Genomic DNA, 17621 nt, shown 5'->3' on the forward strand with positions numbered 1-17621 from the left:
TGCAAAGTCCGTAGCACCGGGGGGTCTGGAATACCCCCCAGCTAAAAGAAGACTTAATGTGTGGCAAGGGTTTACAACCGCCCAACAAAGAAAAACTTCACAACCCTCCCACAACCCCCCAGGTAACACTCCCATGATGGTTTTTGGGAATGAATTATCATGATTATCTTCGCCTAAGTACCCCACAGATCGTAGGTGATGTATCAGGCGCAGAAACACCTTCTCGCGTATTTTATTGTCCTGATACAAGATTTCAGCCAAGGTAAGGTACCAAACAAATTTCTGTGGGTGCTAGAAGGAAACCCTCGTCGGCCATCATGCTCAGCTGTTAGCCAGAGACATGTATTAGGAGCAGAAATGCCTCCTGATAGATTATATTCTCCTGATACAAAGTTTGTAAATGCCCAGTAAGGTACCGCGAAGATTGTGGTAAACCAAATACCCAAGATTCCAAACAATTTCTGATGAACAAGGACTCAGATCACTTTGTGGATACTGGAATTTGAGGGACTAAGAATTTTAACTTGAAACTTTGAAAACACTAAAGATTCTGAAGGCCACAAAAACCTCAGATGTCTTGGAGATCCTTGAAAGACTTTGAAATCCTGAAAACCTTGGCCGCCATCCTGAACACTCCAAAAGGAAAGCCAAAAGAAAAGCGCCGAAGCCAGACGAAAAGTTCCGAAAGCCACAACCTTCCCCTAAGCTTTGAGGACTCTTGAAAGACCTAGAAACCCTGGAAATCCTGAAAACCTTGGACGCCCTAAGAAGACCGAAACTTGAGAACTCTAAAATAAGACAACGCAGATTCTGGGTATCATGAAAATCTTGACGAACCCTAAAACCGCTGGAGGGTGGATATTATGAAGTCTACAAAGGCCCCCAAGACCTTGAAGACCCCTACCTCTCCAAAAAGCCCATGAATCATCTCGTATTTTCGCATAAAAATTGAAGGCCAATGCGTCATAATGTCAAGAACCTCTTTGAAAAGTTTGTCGCAAATCCACACGAAAACGTGCCCAAATAAATAAACAATCTGGAATCTCCAATTGAAATAATTACCAGTCACCAGCCGCCATTCATTCGAGAATGTTACCCAAACTGTTACTGGCGTGCGTACTAATTGGGAGCGTAATTCAGAGGGTAAGTGGCCACCTCCATCTCGCACGCGCTCAATAACAATTTCAGATCTGGACTCTGGAGGAGGACTTTAGCTTCCAGAAGACCTTCAGGTCGCCGTCCCGGGAACACCAGGAGAGGCTAAAGAAGCTCGACGACTTCGAAATTTTGGAACGGTCCGGCTTCGCGTCGGCGGAAATCGAGGACCGCAAGTTGGACGGTCATCCGCGCCTCGTCTACTACCCGGTTATCTTCGCCCCTCCCACGTTCAACTGCTGGAATCCGTACCAGCGCGATCGCGAGATCGTGGTCGAGATACACAAGGGGGCAACCACGCCGAAGCCGACCACGACGACCTCCAAGTTGGAGATCTTCTGCACGGAGGATAACGGCGACTTAACGGAGCGCGACCTGCAGTTTTTGGCCGATTACTTAGATGATGACGAGTATGAGACTACGACAAAACCACCTCCAAACGATGATATCGTCATAAAAATCATCGAAAAATCGCCCCCCTGCCCGACCACCCCCACCAAAGGGAAGTTCAGCGACAACCTGGAGTTTATCAAGGTGAAACTGAGCGACATCCTCGCCACCAACGCCAGCTGCAGGTACGAGGAACGGCAGAAGCTCGCGAACGAAGACGACTTCGACATGTGGCTGCACTACGTCAAGAAGTTCGGCCCGTTCTCGACACCTCAGCAAAATAGCAATAATTAGTAAACATCGATTGTTATTAAAAACAAATAAAACGCTTTGAGTAACCGAGGAAGTTTATTTTGCACATTCCAAACGCAATGCCATCGGTCGGCACGTCGTGGTCCCTCGTCCTTTGCTTCCTTTTGGTGAGTGTGCTTTGGAGTTTCGCCTTCGACAGCGAGGAGAGTTCGGATTCGATCGAAATCCCTGACCGACCCGAAGACAGGTGAGATTGCGGTGTTTCTCGGCGAAGTGTCACGTTTTGATATTTTGCAGACAAGCGTTTAAAATGCTGAACCGGCAGGAGGACAAGGAAAGTAGGACGTTTCTCAATTTGATATCGAAGGTTATGGGTACGTTTCAAGGTTCGGTGGAGAACAGAGCGAAGAGGGTCGGAAAGAAATCGCGCGTGAAGCACCTGGTGCACAAGACGAAGAAGGCGTTGAGTGGTATTAATAAGGCCTACTCGCATATGGAGAAGGCCAAGAGGAAATTGGAGAAGAACGAGCTGTATCCCCTGTAGACTTAGAAATTGGTTACTTTTTTATTTTTGTAATTATATCTTTCCAAGCTGAGAAGTTATTCTATACTCCCCCAAACCACCCGATGCTACGCCCCCCCCCCATACCTAGGAAAGTGAGAATACTTTTGATTTTTCAAGGGAGTATCATCAATACCAATTGTTTTTTTCTGGGGGGTTTTCCATGCACGAGAGTTCTAAGTATACCCCCCCCCCCCGACCAATACCCCCAGCCCAGAAAAAGGAGTAAGGGGGGGGGGCTAATACCCCCGAGCCCAGCAGAGGTATTTGATGACTATATCGGTAGAAACTGTGATTTTCCAGGAAAAGGTAATGACGAACTTCTGCACTAGAGGGTAGGCACCCGGTGCTACGGCCCCCCCCCCCTCACCGCACAAATATTTAGGAAAGTGAGAATAGTTTTGATTTTTCAAGAGACTCAATTGTTTTTTTCTGGGGAGTGTAATCCATATGGACAGTTCTAAGAGCTAAATGATAATGTAGTACCTTGGGGGGGGGGTCTTGGTGCTCCCCCAACCAATATCCCCACGCCCAGCAAAGGGAGATTTGATTACCTCTTTCGGATACCTTGCAAAACACAAGTTTCGAGGGTAAGTAATGATTTTTCTTGTAAAAAAAAGACTTAGCTACCATGTACAGGGTGGCCGCGTTTCTTTCAAAGTGTCTCTTTACCTACTATCTTGTAGGAAAAATAGATACCGTATACACAGCGTGTTCAAAAATTTAAAAAAAACGACCTTATATAGGAAATTCCCAATTGCTCAATGGCTGTTTCAACGCATTTTTTCACGAAAGTGTCTTTTACTTACAATCTTGTAGGACAAACATAGTATGGTCTAGCTACCGTATATACAGGGTGTTCAAAAATTCAAAAACGGCCTTGTATAGGACGTTTAACAAAATTCCCTCTCCGCTCAATGACAGGATGGTCGCATTTTTTCACCAAAGTGCCTCTTTACAATATAGTATGGTCTAGCTACCGTATACACAGGGTGTTCAAACATTCAAAAACGGTCTTATATGGGATTTTTAACAAAATTACAAATTGCGCAATGGCAGCTTGAATGCATTTTTTCCCGAAAGTGTCTTTTACTTACAATCTTGTAAGACAAATATAGTATGGTCTAGCTACCCTATATACAAGGTGTTCAAAAATTCAAAAACGGCCTTGTATAGGACGTTTAACAACATTCCAGATTGCTCAATGACATGATGTCCACATTCTTTCACAAAAATGCCTATTTACAATATAGTATGGTCTAGCTACCGTATATACAGGGTGTTCAAAAATTCAAAAACGGCCTTGTATAGGACGTTTAACAAAATTCCGGATTGCTCAATGACAAGATGTCCACATTCTTTCACCAAAGTGCCTATTTACAATAATGTATGGTGTAGCTACCGTATACATAGGGTGTTCAAAAATTCAAAAACGGTTTTATATGAGATTTTTAACAAAATTCCAAATTGCGCAATGGCAGCTTGAATGCATTTTTTCCCGAAAGTGTCTTTTACTTACAATCTTGTAAGACAAATATAGTATGGTCTAGCTACCGTATATACAGGGTGTTCAAAAATTCAAAAACGGCCTTGTATAGGACGTTTAGCAAAATTCCGGATTGCTCATTGACAGGATGGTCGCATTTTTTCACCAAAGTGCCTCTTTACAATATAGTATGGTCTAGCTACCCTATACACAGGGTGTTCAAAAATTCAAAAACGGTCTTATATGGGATTTTTTAACAAAATTCCAAATTGCGCAATGGCAGCTTTAACGCATTTTTTCAAGAAAGTGTCTTTTACTTACAATCTTGTAGGATAAATATAGTATGGTCTAGTTACCGCATATACAGGGTGTTCAAAAATTCAAAAACCGGCCTTGTACAGAGGACGTTTAACAAAATTCCGGATTGTTCAGTGACAGGATGTCCACATTCTTTCACCAAAGTGCCTCTTTACAATATAGTATGATCTAGCTACCGTATATACAGGGTGTTCAAAAATTCAAAAACGGCCTTGTATAGGACGTTTAGCAAAATTCCGGATTGCTCATTGACAGGATGGTCGCATTTTTTCACCAAAGTGCCTCTTTACAATATAGTATGATCTAGCTACCGTATACACAGGGTGTTCAAAAATTCAAAACACCCTTGTATAGGATTTTTAAGGATGATACAATTTTAATGACTTCAAAAAAACATCGTCTAATGCATTATGTTCTCCCAATATGATTTTTCGTATTCTAGCTACTGAAACAAAACCTGTACTCCTGATACTTTTGAGGTTTTCTTTCGAAATTGGACGGACAAATGTGCGCTTTCGTTTCATATTAATCTGGATGAAACCCTCTACTAGGAGAACATGAATCGAACAATGAAATGGCCTGTGTTCCTGCTACTTTCAATTTACAGAGAAAAAAAGGATGATGATTAAGAGAACAGTGGGAAATCGCGGAGCGTTAAAGGGACCGTTTCGCTTATCAAGTAATATCAATTGCACTTGCACAACGGTTGACATAACACAAAGGGTAATTAAATTGACGTAATTTCGCACCTCATTAACGAATATTACTCTTTTATTGCCGTGTTTTCTTTAAATCTGATAATAAACCAATCGCATCGCTTGTGAAATGTGCGCTATTAAAAAATAGCTAATCTGTGTCAGGATTTTTTTTCGGGAATCATCTAGTGCCGACCATACAGCGAGCATGTTCCAAATCGGCTTGGCTGCGGTGCTACTACTGTCATTTGTTTCTAATGTAAGTACCAAGTTTCAAAATGGCTTAGAGTTAACGAAACGTAATCGACAGGCTACGCCGAGTAGAAATTTGCAGTTCCGTAATAGGCTTCTCTCTTCGGGATGGGTTCGTAAGTGCGTAATTGAGGTAGAGTGCTAACAAGTGATGATTTTAGCCGATCAAAGAGCTGAATCCCGTAGTGTACAGATGGCCTCCGAAGATGAGATCGTTGTGGGTGCCATATTATGTAAGTGATATTGTTTTCGAAGAGCCAATGGAGTACCGCGCTCCTAAGTCTCAAAAGAACGGACCCCATTTTGACAACGTCCAAAAAAATAAACTAGAAGGAATAAGCCTGCAGGAATACATACAAGGGCTTACACCAGGTGGGTACGTACCTTATGTGTATTATGATCCATACCATACCATTGGATATCCATACGGAAAACAACCTCCTGCTCCTTATGGGTATAATTATAATGCGTACTATGGAGGAAACGGTTACATCTCGACTCCTCCTTCGAGCGGTGCCAAAACGATCAAAACAACCACGACGTACACCACCTCCATCACCTTAGTCAAAACGATTCGGGAAAGGCGCGTGGTTGAGATAATTGACATGAAAACTAACGAAAAGAAATCATTTGAGACGATCGAAAGCTATACCACGGACCAGGTTGAAGAGTCCACAATTTTGGATAGTTGTAAGAACGACCGCCAAGGGATAAGGGCAAAGCAGACGCTAACAAGAACGGAGAAAGTCACTTCAGTTGAAGAAAGGACGGTGACCACAACTGAGCCATTGCCAGCCGACAAGCCTGCACGCTGTTCAACAAAAAAGAAGAGCGCCTCATTCGCCAATACTACAATCGTCCTAACCAACGGCACGATAACAGCAACGGAAACTGCAGCCCCCGGTTCGGCCGCCGTGAATATTTTCACATCGATCGATCACCTGATCGCGAATACCGTAATGAACGAGGCCACCACATACAAACGCATTTCGGCCAATAACATCAACACCATAAACTCCGCGGATCTGGACGAACACGAAAGTGTCATCGAAGAAACTTTTGGCAACTGCTCGTTTGTAAAGACCGGACCGTCACCTAAATTAATCGAGACGGGCACGACCAATGAAGTTAAAGAGGAAGTTTTAGAATACATACCCCACCTGTACCCTCTCGTCGTCGACAAAATTGTAAAACCGGGCCAGGCGGTCGCGGATATTTACGAGTCGCTTAAATCCAAAACCGTCTCGCCGACGACTAACGACGCCGTCTCAATGTATCCGAAGGATGTCGAGACGATTTGGTCAACACTGGGTGGAAAAGGGAATGAGATTAGCACTCCGGCAACCACAACGGCCGCCCAACCAAGCACGACCACAAGCGCATTTTCAGTGAGTGATTCGACAAGTGGAGGAACCGCAGAGGCGACGACAACCGCTCCAGCAACCACAACTGTGGCTCCCACGACAACCTCCCAAGCAACCACCACAACCTCCCAAGCGACTACAACAGCTATCCCAACAACCACAACCGCCGCCCCCACAACAACCGCACCAGTAACCACCACTACTACCCCTACAACCACAACTGTGGCTCCCACAACCTCTCAACCAACTACAACTACTAGTCCTGAAACAACCACCCCTATAACCACAACCGCCGTCCCCACGACAACCTCCCAAGCGACTACAACAGCTATCCCAACAACCACAACCGCCGCCCCCACGACAACCGCACCTGTAACCACAACTACTACCCCTGCAACAACAACCCCTACCACTGTTATCCCGACAACTACAACCGTCGCTCCCACGACAACTGCCCAAGCAACCACAACGACTAGCCCTGCAACAACCACAACCGCCCCAGTAACCACAACTATCCCGACAACTACAACCGCGGCTACCACGACAACTTCCCAAGCAACCTCAACTACAACCCCAGTAACAACCACCACTACAACTCCTATCCCGACAAACACAACCGCCATCCCCACAACGACTCAAGCAGCAACAACGACTACCCCAGCAACAACCACAACCGTCGCTCCCACGACAACCTCCCAAGCAACCACAACTACCACCCCTGCAACGACCACTCCTACAACTGCTAGCCCGACGACAACCGCCGCCCCCACGACAACCTCCCAAGCAACCACAACTACTACCCCTACAACTGCTATCCCGCCAACCACAACTGTGGCTCCTACAACCTCCCAAGCATCCACAATTACTATCCCTACCACAACCGCCGCCCCCACGACAACCTCCCAAGCAACCACTACAACCGCCACCCCCACGACAACCTCCCAAGCGACTACAACAGCTATCCCAACAACCACCACCGCCGCCCCCACGACAACCGCACCAGTAACTACAACTACTACCCCTGCAACACCAACCCCTACCACTGTTATCCCGACAACCACAACCGCCGCCCCCACGACAACCACAACTGCGAGCCCTGCAACAACTACCCCTACCACTGTTAGCCCGACAACCACAACCTTCGCCCCCACGACAACCTCCCAAGCAACCACAACTCCTACTCCAGCACCAACCTCTCCTACAACTGCCATCCCCACAACCACAACCGCCGCCCCCACGACAACCTCCCAAGCAACTACAACAACGACCACAGCAACAACTGCTATCCCCACAACAACCTCCCAAGCAACAATCACAACCGCCGCCTCCACAACCTCCCAGGCAACTACATCCAGAACCCGCACAACTTCCACAAGGAGTACGACACCAGAAGAGGAGGACGTGATAAACTACGATTACGATCCCATGCATCCGAGTTTAAAACACTCCTTCCATACTATCGAAGTGCCGGATGCCGACCCGTCCACGAAAAGCCCGCCCAGGAAACCCATAAATCCGTACTCGATGAAGGTCGTCAAACTTCAAAATTTCGGCGACGATTGGTATCCCGAATACGACGCCGCAATGGCCTCCGAAGAAGCAACGGAACCGAGCAGGAAGGCAGCCAAGAAGAAAACAGGCACAATCACAGCGTCGCCAACTGCAGAAAGCACAGGCGATACAACTGAGAGCGCACACGCACATGCGCGTAAAAGGGAAGCCATCACTCAACCACCGAAAGTAGACTTAGTTAATCACTCTGCTATCGCTCCAAAATCACAAGGCTGGCTCGAATTCAATGCATTAAATATAGCTGTGGAGCCACGATCAGCCGATTGGATCGATGTCAATTCGACTCGTCCACGAGCAGGTGATTGGATCGATGTCAATTCGACTAGTAAAGCTCCTGGTCCACGGGCAGGCGATTGGATTGATGTGAATTCGACTCGTCCACGAGCAAGCGACTGGATCGATGTGAATTCGACTAGTAAAGCTCCTGGTCCACGAGCAGGTGATTGGATCGATGTGAATTCGACTAGTAAAGCTCCTGGTCCACGAGCAGGTGATTGGATCGATGTGAATTCGACTAGTAAAGCTCCTGGTCCACGAGCAGGTGATTGGATCGATGTCAATTCGACTAGTAAAGCTCCTGGTCCACGAGCAGGTGATTGGATCGATGTGAATTCGACTAGTAAAGCTCCTGGTCCACGAGCAGGCGACTGGATTGATGTGAATTCGACTAGTGAGGCTCCTGGTCCACGAGCAGGTGATTGGATCGATGTCAATTCGACTAGTAAAGCTCCTGGTCCACGAGCAGGCGATTGGATCGATGCGAATTCGACTAGTAAGGCTCCTGGTCCACGAGCAGGTGATTGGATTGATGTGAATTCGACTAGTAAAGCTCCTGGTCCACGAGCAGGCGACTGGATTGATGTGAATTCGACTCGTCCACGAGCAAGCGACTGGATCGATGTGAATTCGACTAGTGAGGCTCCTGGTCCACGAGCAGGCGATTGGATTGATGTGAATTCGACTAGTAAAGCTCCTGGTCCGCGAGCAGGCGATTGGATCGATGTCAATTCGACTAGTAAGGCTCCTGGTCCACGAGCAGGTGATTGGATTGATGTGAATTCGACTAGTAAAGCTCCTGGTCCACGAGCAGGCGACTGGATTGATGTGAATTCGACTCGTCCACGAGCAAGCGACTGGATCGATGTGAATTCGACTAGTGAGGCTCCTGGTCCACGAGCAGGCGATTGGATTGATGTGAATTCGACTAGTAAAGCTCCTGGTCCGCGAGCAGGCGATTGGATCGATGTCAATTCGACTAGTAAGGCTCCTGGTCCACGAGCAGGTGATTGGATTGATGTGAATTCGACTAGTAAAGCTCCTGGTCCACGAGCAGGCGACTGGATTGATGTGAATTCGACTAGTAAGGCTCCTGGTCCACGAGCAGGTGATTGGATCGATGTCAATTCGACTAGTAAAGCTCCTGGTCCACGAGCAGGCGATTGGATCGATGCGAATTCGACTAGTAAGGCTCCTGGTCCACGAGCAGGTGATTGGATTGATGTGAATTCGACTAGTAAAGCTCCTGGTCCACGAGCAGGCGATTGGATCGATGCGAATTCGACTAGTAAAGCTCCTGGTCCACGAGCAGGCGATTGGATCGATGCAAATTCAACTAGTAAGGCTCCTGGTCCACGAGCAGGCGATTGGATCGATGCGAATTCGACTAGTAAGCCTCCCGGTCCACGATTAGACAATGATAGTGCGATTCAAACAGGATCCTTGTGGACCGATGTAGACCCCATTGCCAATAGAGCACCGTCAGAGCGCGAAGGCCCAACGAATGCAGATTTCGTTTCAGTTGCAGATGCTTTCCGAAAGATCCTAGAAAATGTGGGCAAGAAAAAAAATAGACAAGGAAAGAATGAAACTCAAGGGATAGAAACAGGTCAAGAAAGTGCGAATTTAAATAACGCTGCAAATGTTGAGGATAACAATGCGTTCTCACCTTCACATACCAACCCAACGTCAACAGCGGGTGACTCAGTAGATGGCGCAGGTGCTGGAAGCGGGACGATTACAAACCCAAATGTTTCAGAAGGGACACCCGCCAATGATACCAGCGACTCGATCACAGATGGCACTGCCATCGCAACGCCTTCAGTTCGCAACTCAAAAGATGGCGGTTATATTCCTAACGTCTGGGTCATAAAAGGCCCTCGCATAGAGAACTCGGCCACCATAAAAGATGGCGCTGATGTTACACATGCGCCAACGCCTACTACTGTAGCGCCTTCAGTAGATGACGCTAGCACAGCCTCTCCAGTAAACGACGCTAGCACAGCGCCTCCAGTAGTTGACGCTAGCGCAGGGCCTCCAGTAGTTGACGCTAGCGCAGCGCCTCTAGTAGATAACGCTAGCGCAGCGCCTCCAACAGTTGACCCTAGCGCAGCGCCTCCAGTGAATGTCGCTAGCACTTCTGAAAGCAACCCCGTAACGCAGGCGAATCCAGAGCATGAAACCAAACAAACAGATTCCCTAGAAAGCTTATTTGACAACTGGTTTTCAGACGAATACGACACTAACCTCAAAAATCGCCAACACCTACCGATGAAGGCCTACCTGAAGATGCTCGCAAAAGAAAATCTTTCTAGAGACTACAACGACGCCCGCCGGGGTAACAGAGTCGAGCGCGACACGATGGTCGTGAAGCGCCCGAGCGATACCAGAAAATACCGTAATTTGTAATACTTTCACAGTGTTAAATAAGTAACGCACTTGTGATGTAAAATAAAATTTTACTCCAAATCTCGTCAGTTTTGTCGATTCGCGCACGTGTAGTTGTCGAATGGCCCCCGTATCCATCGAATTAAACAAAGTGCGGCCGAGATTTCAAACCCACGGAAGAAATGCGCGCATTTTACAGTAGTAATTTTATAGTTTTTGTTGCTCATTTCCTCCCCAGCAACACTTAGGCCAGACTTGCTGAATTTAAAATCACCAATTGTTGCTGCGTCAGAAATCAGCAAACGGAACAGAAAAATTCAAACCGTTAAAATGCGTAGTGCCCACTGCTGAATGAGAATTCAGCAACAAAAAAATTAGAATTCATATGCACTACTACATACAAGCGCGCAGGTAAGCATATACTTCCAGTTGCTGGAACAGCAATCAGCAACAAAAAAGTTTGTATTTCGAAAATCTGGTGAACATTTATATTTGTATAATAAGTTAAAATTTCGAAGTAGATTCACGATCGTAATCTCCGTAACCCATTCTTTCTTCACATACCAAAGCACCATAAAACCCAGTTTCATGGCGCTTGTGGGGTTTGGAATACCCCCCCCCCCCCAGGTAAAAGAGAACCAATTTCCCTAAGTGTTACGGCCCAGAGATACATTCTGTATCAAAACGTTCAGCCCTAAGGGCTCTTTCTTCGAAAAATCATGGTGTTATAGATGAACAATAGCAAACCGGGGGGGGGGGGGTACAGAATACCCCCCCAGGAAAAAAATAACCAATTTCCCTAGGTGGTATGGACCATCAGATACATTCTGCATCAAAACGTTCAGCCCTAAGGGCTCTTTCTTAGTCTTTCAAAAAATCGTGTTAAGAATGAACAAAGCAAACCGGAGGATTTGGGGGGTATTGAATACCCCCCCAGGAAAAAGAGAACCAATTTGTCCAAGTGTTACGGGGCGTTTCCAGAACGTGTGATTAAATAAAATCTGATGCAAAGTAAATACGTGTTTAAAAGCAGTGTTGCGGAGAACGCCAGCAACAAAAATTGAAAAACCTAACTCATGGTAGGGTGAAATAAAAATGACGGTAGCAATGCGGCAACACTGACGTAGTAATACGGGTATTTAGTCTGCATCTAAAATGTTCGCTTTCAAAATTGCTGCTGAAATCAGTCAGCAAAAAATATTTGAGAATTTATTGCATATCAATGTTAGCTGATCAGCAACAAAAATTGTAAAACACATATTTCAATAACATATTGTTGAAATGGAATAAATTACGCTAATTCTAGCAGTTATAGTAATGGACATTCTAGCTGGAACATTAGCCAGCAACAAAAAAATTAATAATCTTACAATGAGAAGGAGGGCACATTAAACACAGCAATACAATCTGCTATGTTTATATGACCCTACTTCGAAAATGTTGCTGGTAAAAAAACCAGTAAAAATGGGGAAAGGGTACAGTAAAAAAAATAAAACAAGTTTAGAAAGTAAAATATTTTACTATTACACAGCCAGATTTCTGAAAGAGATGATCGGTCTCCTGGTTTTATGTCCGTCTTGTTGGTCGAGGTTCATTCTTGATGCGGTTAAACACAGGGTGTTTTTTAAGCTTTATTACAAAAGTGTGTAAAATATTTCAAAAATCGCTGCATGCCTTTGAAGTTTCTATTCCTAAATTGTACTTTAAGAGCCCTAAAAAAGCAGACATGTATACAATAAAAAAATTTACAAAAATATCCGTAAAACATTAATCGAGGAATGCACAATAAACCTAGCATCGTAAAGTTACAAAATTACAACAAAGAATATTTTTATTTACATCGTAAAGCTTAAATCTAAGTCATAAATGGACGTATAAAATAATTGAGTGATATAGCTATCAGAGTCATGGAGCATGACAATTGCGTCGACGCGTTCAGCCACCTTAAACCTGAGTAATTAATGTTTGGTGTTGAAATTTCTAGAATCAGAAAACAACGTGATAGTAAAAAAAAACACACGCAGGCACACAAAAAGCGATTTATTGTCAACTTTAATGAGCAATCAAGTACTAACAGTATTCAGATTCTTTGGTCCTTTTGAGTCGGCAATGAAAAGAAAGCAGCGTCCTAGAAATCGTCACTGTTCTCTGGAGTTTTCTTGAGATTAGGAAAGCACGTACATAAGTTGGACAAACACCAACTTTAACTGGGGTAGCAACCCCGATGGAGTTCGAAAACGAACAGTTAATGGTCACAAACGAAAACTCGCCCAAAAAGGGCCAAGCGCGTATATCGAGAAAATTACAGTTGGCATAGTGATAGTGCCTTTCGGTCTAAACGATAGTCCTGCTGAGGACTGATTTTAATTGTTCAAATACGAACAGTTGCGGAACGACAAAAGATGCAATGAGCCACAGACAGATCAATGCGAAAGTGACTTACCTGAAGATATACATGACCATCGTCGCGAGTAGAACGATGGAACTCGTCGTCGGCGTCGCCGTCTCTCCGCTGGGCGTCTGTCCGCAGGCGGGTGGGCATACCGGAATGACGGTTTCTAATACAACAACTAGCTATAACCGACTACGTACGACATGCATACGACAAAATCTTGCAGCAAACTCGACATTCCGTACTCGAAAAAAACAAAAGCCTTACCGAACAGCTCGACGTAGTCCTCATCGGATCCGAGCTTGTTCGCCGCCTTGCACATGTAGTTGCCGTACTGGCGTTTCTCGATCGTGATCACGCGTATCGTCGTGTCGGTAAACTCGTCGGCGGTCGCGAAGTGCGAGATGCTGTAGTGTTGGTTGTTGGAGAGCTGAATGCCGTCCTTGTGCCACGTTATGGCGGGAGGCGGGTAGGCCTCGATGTGGCACTCGAGGTCCATGTCGTATTGAAGCGCTTGGCCCAAGCGCGGTCTCGGTACGGTGACGACCGGCTTGAACTCGACCTCGACGGCAATGTTCCCTTTAAAAAGAATCCACTAATTTAGATCTTCACACTAATTTTGTGGAGATTACAGATTAAAATTGGGACATTGTAAAAACTATTTGAAAAAGAGGGAAGCAGAAAAAGTTAGGTTAAGTTATATGATCAAAGTTAGTTTTTACCACAGAAAAAGACCTTGTTTTTACTTACGGGAAAATCCATGACAACTTTAATCGATAACATTATAAATATATTTCTTTTTAAATAGTCTTTAAGTCGCTTTTTGTAAAATTAATTATTTAATAAAAGTACGGCGTGGGTAGGTAAACGACGCCATCGAAAAAGACAAATTCATGCTCAGGTTAAGCAACTGCAAGAAAAGTAACTAGCGGGAAATTTGAAAAAAAGGACAAGATCAAGGAGGCGAAGCGAGAAGAAAGGTAAAAAATGCAACATAGCTTGCTATTGTTTTTTACCATTACTTACATTACATTACTAGCAATTTAATTTTGTTAAAAACTACCCTGTACCGGCTGAAGGCGATCGTTTGGGACTCACGGGAATGAAGTGGCGAATCCACGAACTTCTTAATTTATAAGTTCGTGGGCTAAACACAAATAAAATGTAAAGGGTACTTACTGATGGGGGTATTCACACCCCCGGTATCATATTAAGTGTTAAGTGAATCACCATGACGTATGAGTACTTATCCGAGGGAATTTTCCTTACCCCCCAGAATGCTAGGGATGAGATAGAGAGAACTATCGAGACATTTTTTGCTGAGGCTACTTATTTCTGGGGGGTTTTCCATACCCCCGGTATCATGAGAGTGTTAAGGTCTGAACGATTTTGACATAGAACTTAGTGCCAAGAGATCTGGGGGATATTCAAGCCCTTTCTTTCTTTTATTTCGGGAGGGCTACAGCATTTGTGAATCGCCCTGTATGAGTACTTAGCCTTTGGCCTAGGGTACTTACTGCTGGGGGGAATACCCAAACCCCCGGTACTATGATCGCCTGTCTTTTTAAAAAAATCGTAAGAGTGGTGAACGATTTTCGAAATCAAACTAACAACGGGAGGTCTGGGGGTATGGAATACTCCCCAACCCCATTGCCATTTCGCACAGAATACCAGGAGTGCTAGGGGTGAGATACAAAGAACTATCAATACCTTTTTTGCCAAGGGTACTTACTGCTGAATGGTATTCCATAACCCCCCGCGCCTCCGGTATCATGAGAGTATTAAGGTCTGAGCGATTTTGAAAATTACTTAGTACAAGGGGGGCCGCATAGTATTACATACCCTCCAACCCAATTACCCTTCCGAAGACTACCAAAAGAGTGCTAGCGGTGAGATAGAGAGAATTATCAAGACCTTTTTTGCTGAGGGTACTTACTGCTGGGGGTTTTCCATACCCCCGGTATCATGAGAGTGTTAAGATTGAACGATTTTGGAAATCAACTTAGTACCAGGGGGGCCGCATAGTATTACATACCCCCCAAACCCAATTACCCTTGCAAAGACTACCAGAAGAGTGCTAGTGGTGAGATAGAGAACTATCAAGACCTTTTTTGCTGAGGGTGCTTACTGCTGGGGGGGTTTCCATATCCCCCAGTATAATGAGAGTGTTAAGGCCTAAATGATTTTAAAATTGAAGTTGGGACAGGTGGTATGGGATATGGAATCCCTCCCCTTCACCCCTTGCTTACCCTTTCTTTTACTTTTAGAGGTCTACAGTATTTGTGAATCACCATGTATGAGTACTTATCTGAGAGTACTTACTGCTTTGGGGGGGGGGGGGGGGGGGAGCAACACCCCCAGTATCATGAGTGTTAAAAGCTAAACAATTTTGGAAAATGAATTTAGTAGTGGGGGTATTCCAATACCCCCTCCCCCAGCTCGATTACCCTTTCTGTTATTTTTAGAGGTCTCCAGTATTTGTGAATCACCCTGTATGAGTACTTAGCCGAGGGTACTTACTGCTGGGAGGGTTTCCACCCCCCCCCCCCACCCGTAACATGAGGATGTTAAGGTCATAATGATTTTGAATTAACTTAGTACCGGGAGCTGCGCGTTAATGCATACCCCCCCAGCCGAATTACCCTCGCAAAGGCTACCGGGAGAGTACTAGGGGTGAGAGAACTATCAAGACCTCCTTTGCCGAGGGGGGGGAGTCATTTATATTCAGAAAAAGTCATTAATCCGGCAATATTATGACTATATTCCCAGTATACTCCACCTCAATGGGGTTGTTAACAAGTAGGAGGGGCGGGGGAGGGTCTACAATATTTGAGAATCACCCTGTATGAGTACTTACGTTTATTCCCTCGTCCGACCCCATTCTCAGCCACGCAATAATAAGTACCGCGATCTTCCTTGCGGATCTGCTTGATCTTCAACCGGTTGCCTCGATAGATCGAGCCGCCCGTCGGTAAAATGGCGTTGTTCTCGCGTCGCCACGAGATTCTCGGCGGCGGGTAGCCGCCCGCGTAGCACTCGAGCTGAACGGCTAAAAACGAACGTGCGAAATCGGTGCGAATTGGTTAAAGCTCACCTTCGCCTTCGGAGACAACGATCGACCTGGTCGAATTGTCAGAAATGATGGGCGGACGACGTACCTGCAGCTCGACCTCGGCGGCGATCTTGTTGCTCACCGAGATCAGCACCTGGCACTGGTAGAAGCCGGCGTCCGTCTCCTGGATGTCCTTGATCTGGAGGGTGTAGGTCGAACTCGCCTGATCGTAGCGGAGCGCGAAGCGGGAGTCGTGCAGGATGAGGGAGCTGCCGGTCGAGATCGGGAGAATGTAGGAGTTGCTGGTGTGGTCGACCTTCATCCACAGGACGGGGTACTCCTGGGCGTATTGGACGGAGCAGTGCAGCTCGACGGTGCCGCCGATGTCTTTTATCTGCTCCTGCGAGATGTAGGAGATTGTCGGCGATCTTTGCGCGTACGCTGCAAAGATGGCCGTGATAAATATGATAAACGGCGATGACATAACCTTCAAAGATAAGAAAATTATCTTATCTAAGGAGCTCGCTTACCGCTTTGGGCGATCAGTAAGAAACCTAGTACGAAAATTGGGCCCATTTTTTAGCTCCAAAATGTGGTTTTTTATTTTTTTTTCACAACATTTAACCGCGCCTAGTTTTTGTTGACTAAACAATTGATGATTAAGCTGTGTTTACACGATGGCTGATGTTAGGTCACATTCGCACACTAAACTTTTCTAGCAATTAGCAATTAAAAGCAATAATCAACGATTATTATTATACTTCATCAACAAAAATATATCATCCACGCGTTAGGCGAGTGAAAGAAAGAGTTGAGGTCAAGAAAAACTGTTACCATTCTCCTTTGGAACGTTTTCTCTTGACCATGCAAAAAGAAATTGTCCCCCCACCCCAGCTATCACAAGGTGCACAAAAACCTTATGGAAATTGGAAGAAAAACATATTGATCTTTCTTAAGGTATTCCATACCACCCTCCCCCCCCCCCAAACCTCCGATTCTGCAGCCTGCATCCAGCTAAAAGAGGAAGATTCAGTGGTCACTCATGAAAACTATCACGAGAGTAGTTAAGGCTGAACGTTATGTGGAAGACTGTAGCACCGGGGGTCTGGAATACCCCCCAGCTATCCCAGGTGCACGAAAACCTTATGGAAGTTCTAAGAAAAAATATTGAAATCTTTCTTAGGGTATTCTATGCCCCCCAAACCCCCCGATTCTGCATCCAGGAGAGAAAGATTCAGGGGTTTCTCATGAAAACTATCACGAGAGTAGCTAAGGCTGAACGTTTTGAGGAAGACTGTAGCATCGGGGGTCTGGGGGGTATGGAATACCCCCAGCTATCCCAGGTGCACGAAAACCTTATGGAAGTTCTAAGAAAAAATATTGAAATCTTTTTTAGGGTATTCCATACCCCCCAAACCCCCCCATTCTGCATCCAGGAGAGGAAGATTCAGGGGTCTCTCATGAAAA

The 17621-nt window shown here is 45.5% G+C and overlaps 3 protein-coding genes across 6 annotated transcripts; 2 read left to right on the forward strand and 1 right to left on the reverse strand.

Annotated features, from left to right (window-relative positions):
* The first annotated feature begins 1074 nt into the window (after positions 1–1074).
* Positions 1075–2326, forward strand: LOC116162166. The gene is made up of 3 exons (XM_031475714.1): positions 1075–1143; positions 1189–2044; positions 2095–2326. Exons 1-2 carry the CDS (start codon positions 1090–1092, stop codon positions 1837–1839), a joined length of 705 nt encoding a protein of 234 aa, XP_031331574.1. The 5' UTR covers positions 1075–1089; the 3' UTR covers positions 1840–2044; positions 2095–2326.
* Positions 2327–4956: 2630 nt separating this feature from the next.
* LOC116162468 (mucin-5AC-like) lies at positions 4957–10795 on the forward strand. Of its 3 annotated transcripts, none has more exons than XM_031476087.1 (4): positions 4957–5117; positions 5169–5222; positions 5272–9615; positions 9718–10795. In XM_031476087.1, the coding sequence occupies exons 1-4, from the start codon at positions 5067–5069 to the stop codon at positions 10729–10731; spliced, it is 5463 nt and encodes a 1820-aa protein (XP_031331947.1). In that variant the 5' UTR covers positions 4957–5066; the 3' UTR covers positions 10732–10795. The 3 variants fall into 3 exon arrangements, with proteins under 3 accessions (XP_031331947.1, XP_031331948.1, XP_031331946.1); XM_031476088.1 differs by having other exon boundaries at positions 5272–9513; XM_031476086.1 differs by having other exon boundaries at positions 5272–10795.
* Positions 10796–12213: 1418 nt separating this feature from the next.
* Positions 12214–16899, reverse strand: LOC116161679 (lachesin). 2 transcript variants are annotated; one of them, XM_031475120.1, is made up of 6 exons: positions 16685–16883; positions 16197–16595; positions 15960–16151; positions 13370–13681; positions 13154–13268; positions 12214–12690 (listed from the first exon to the last, which is right to left on the reverse strand). In XM_031475120.1, exons 1-6 carry the CDS (start codon positions 16728–16730, stop codon positions 12669–12671), a joined length of 1086 nt encoding a protein of 361 aa, XP_031330980.1. In that variant the 5' UTR covers positions 16731–16883; the 3' UTR covers positions 12214–12668. The 2 variants fall into 2 exon arrangements, with proteins under 2 accessions (XP_031330980.1, XP_031330979.1); XM_031475119.1 differs by lacking the exon at positions 12214–12690 and adding an exon at positions 12736–13067 and having other exon boundaries at positions 16685–16899.
* Between the last annotated feature and the right edge of the window lie 722 nt (positions 16900–17621).

The sequence above is a fragment of the Photinus pyralis genome, unplaced genomic scaffold, assembly GCF_008802855.1.
Source record: "Photinus pyralis isolate 1611_PpyrPB1 unplaced genomic scaffold, Ppyr1.3 Ppyr1.4_LG10, whole genome shotgun sequence".
NCBI classification, from domain to species: Eukaryota; Metazoa; Arthropoda; class Insecta; order Coleoptera; family Lampyridae; genus Photinus; species Photinus pyralis.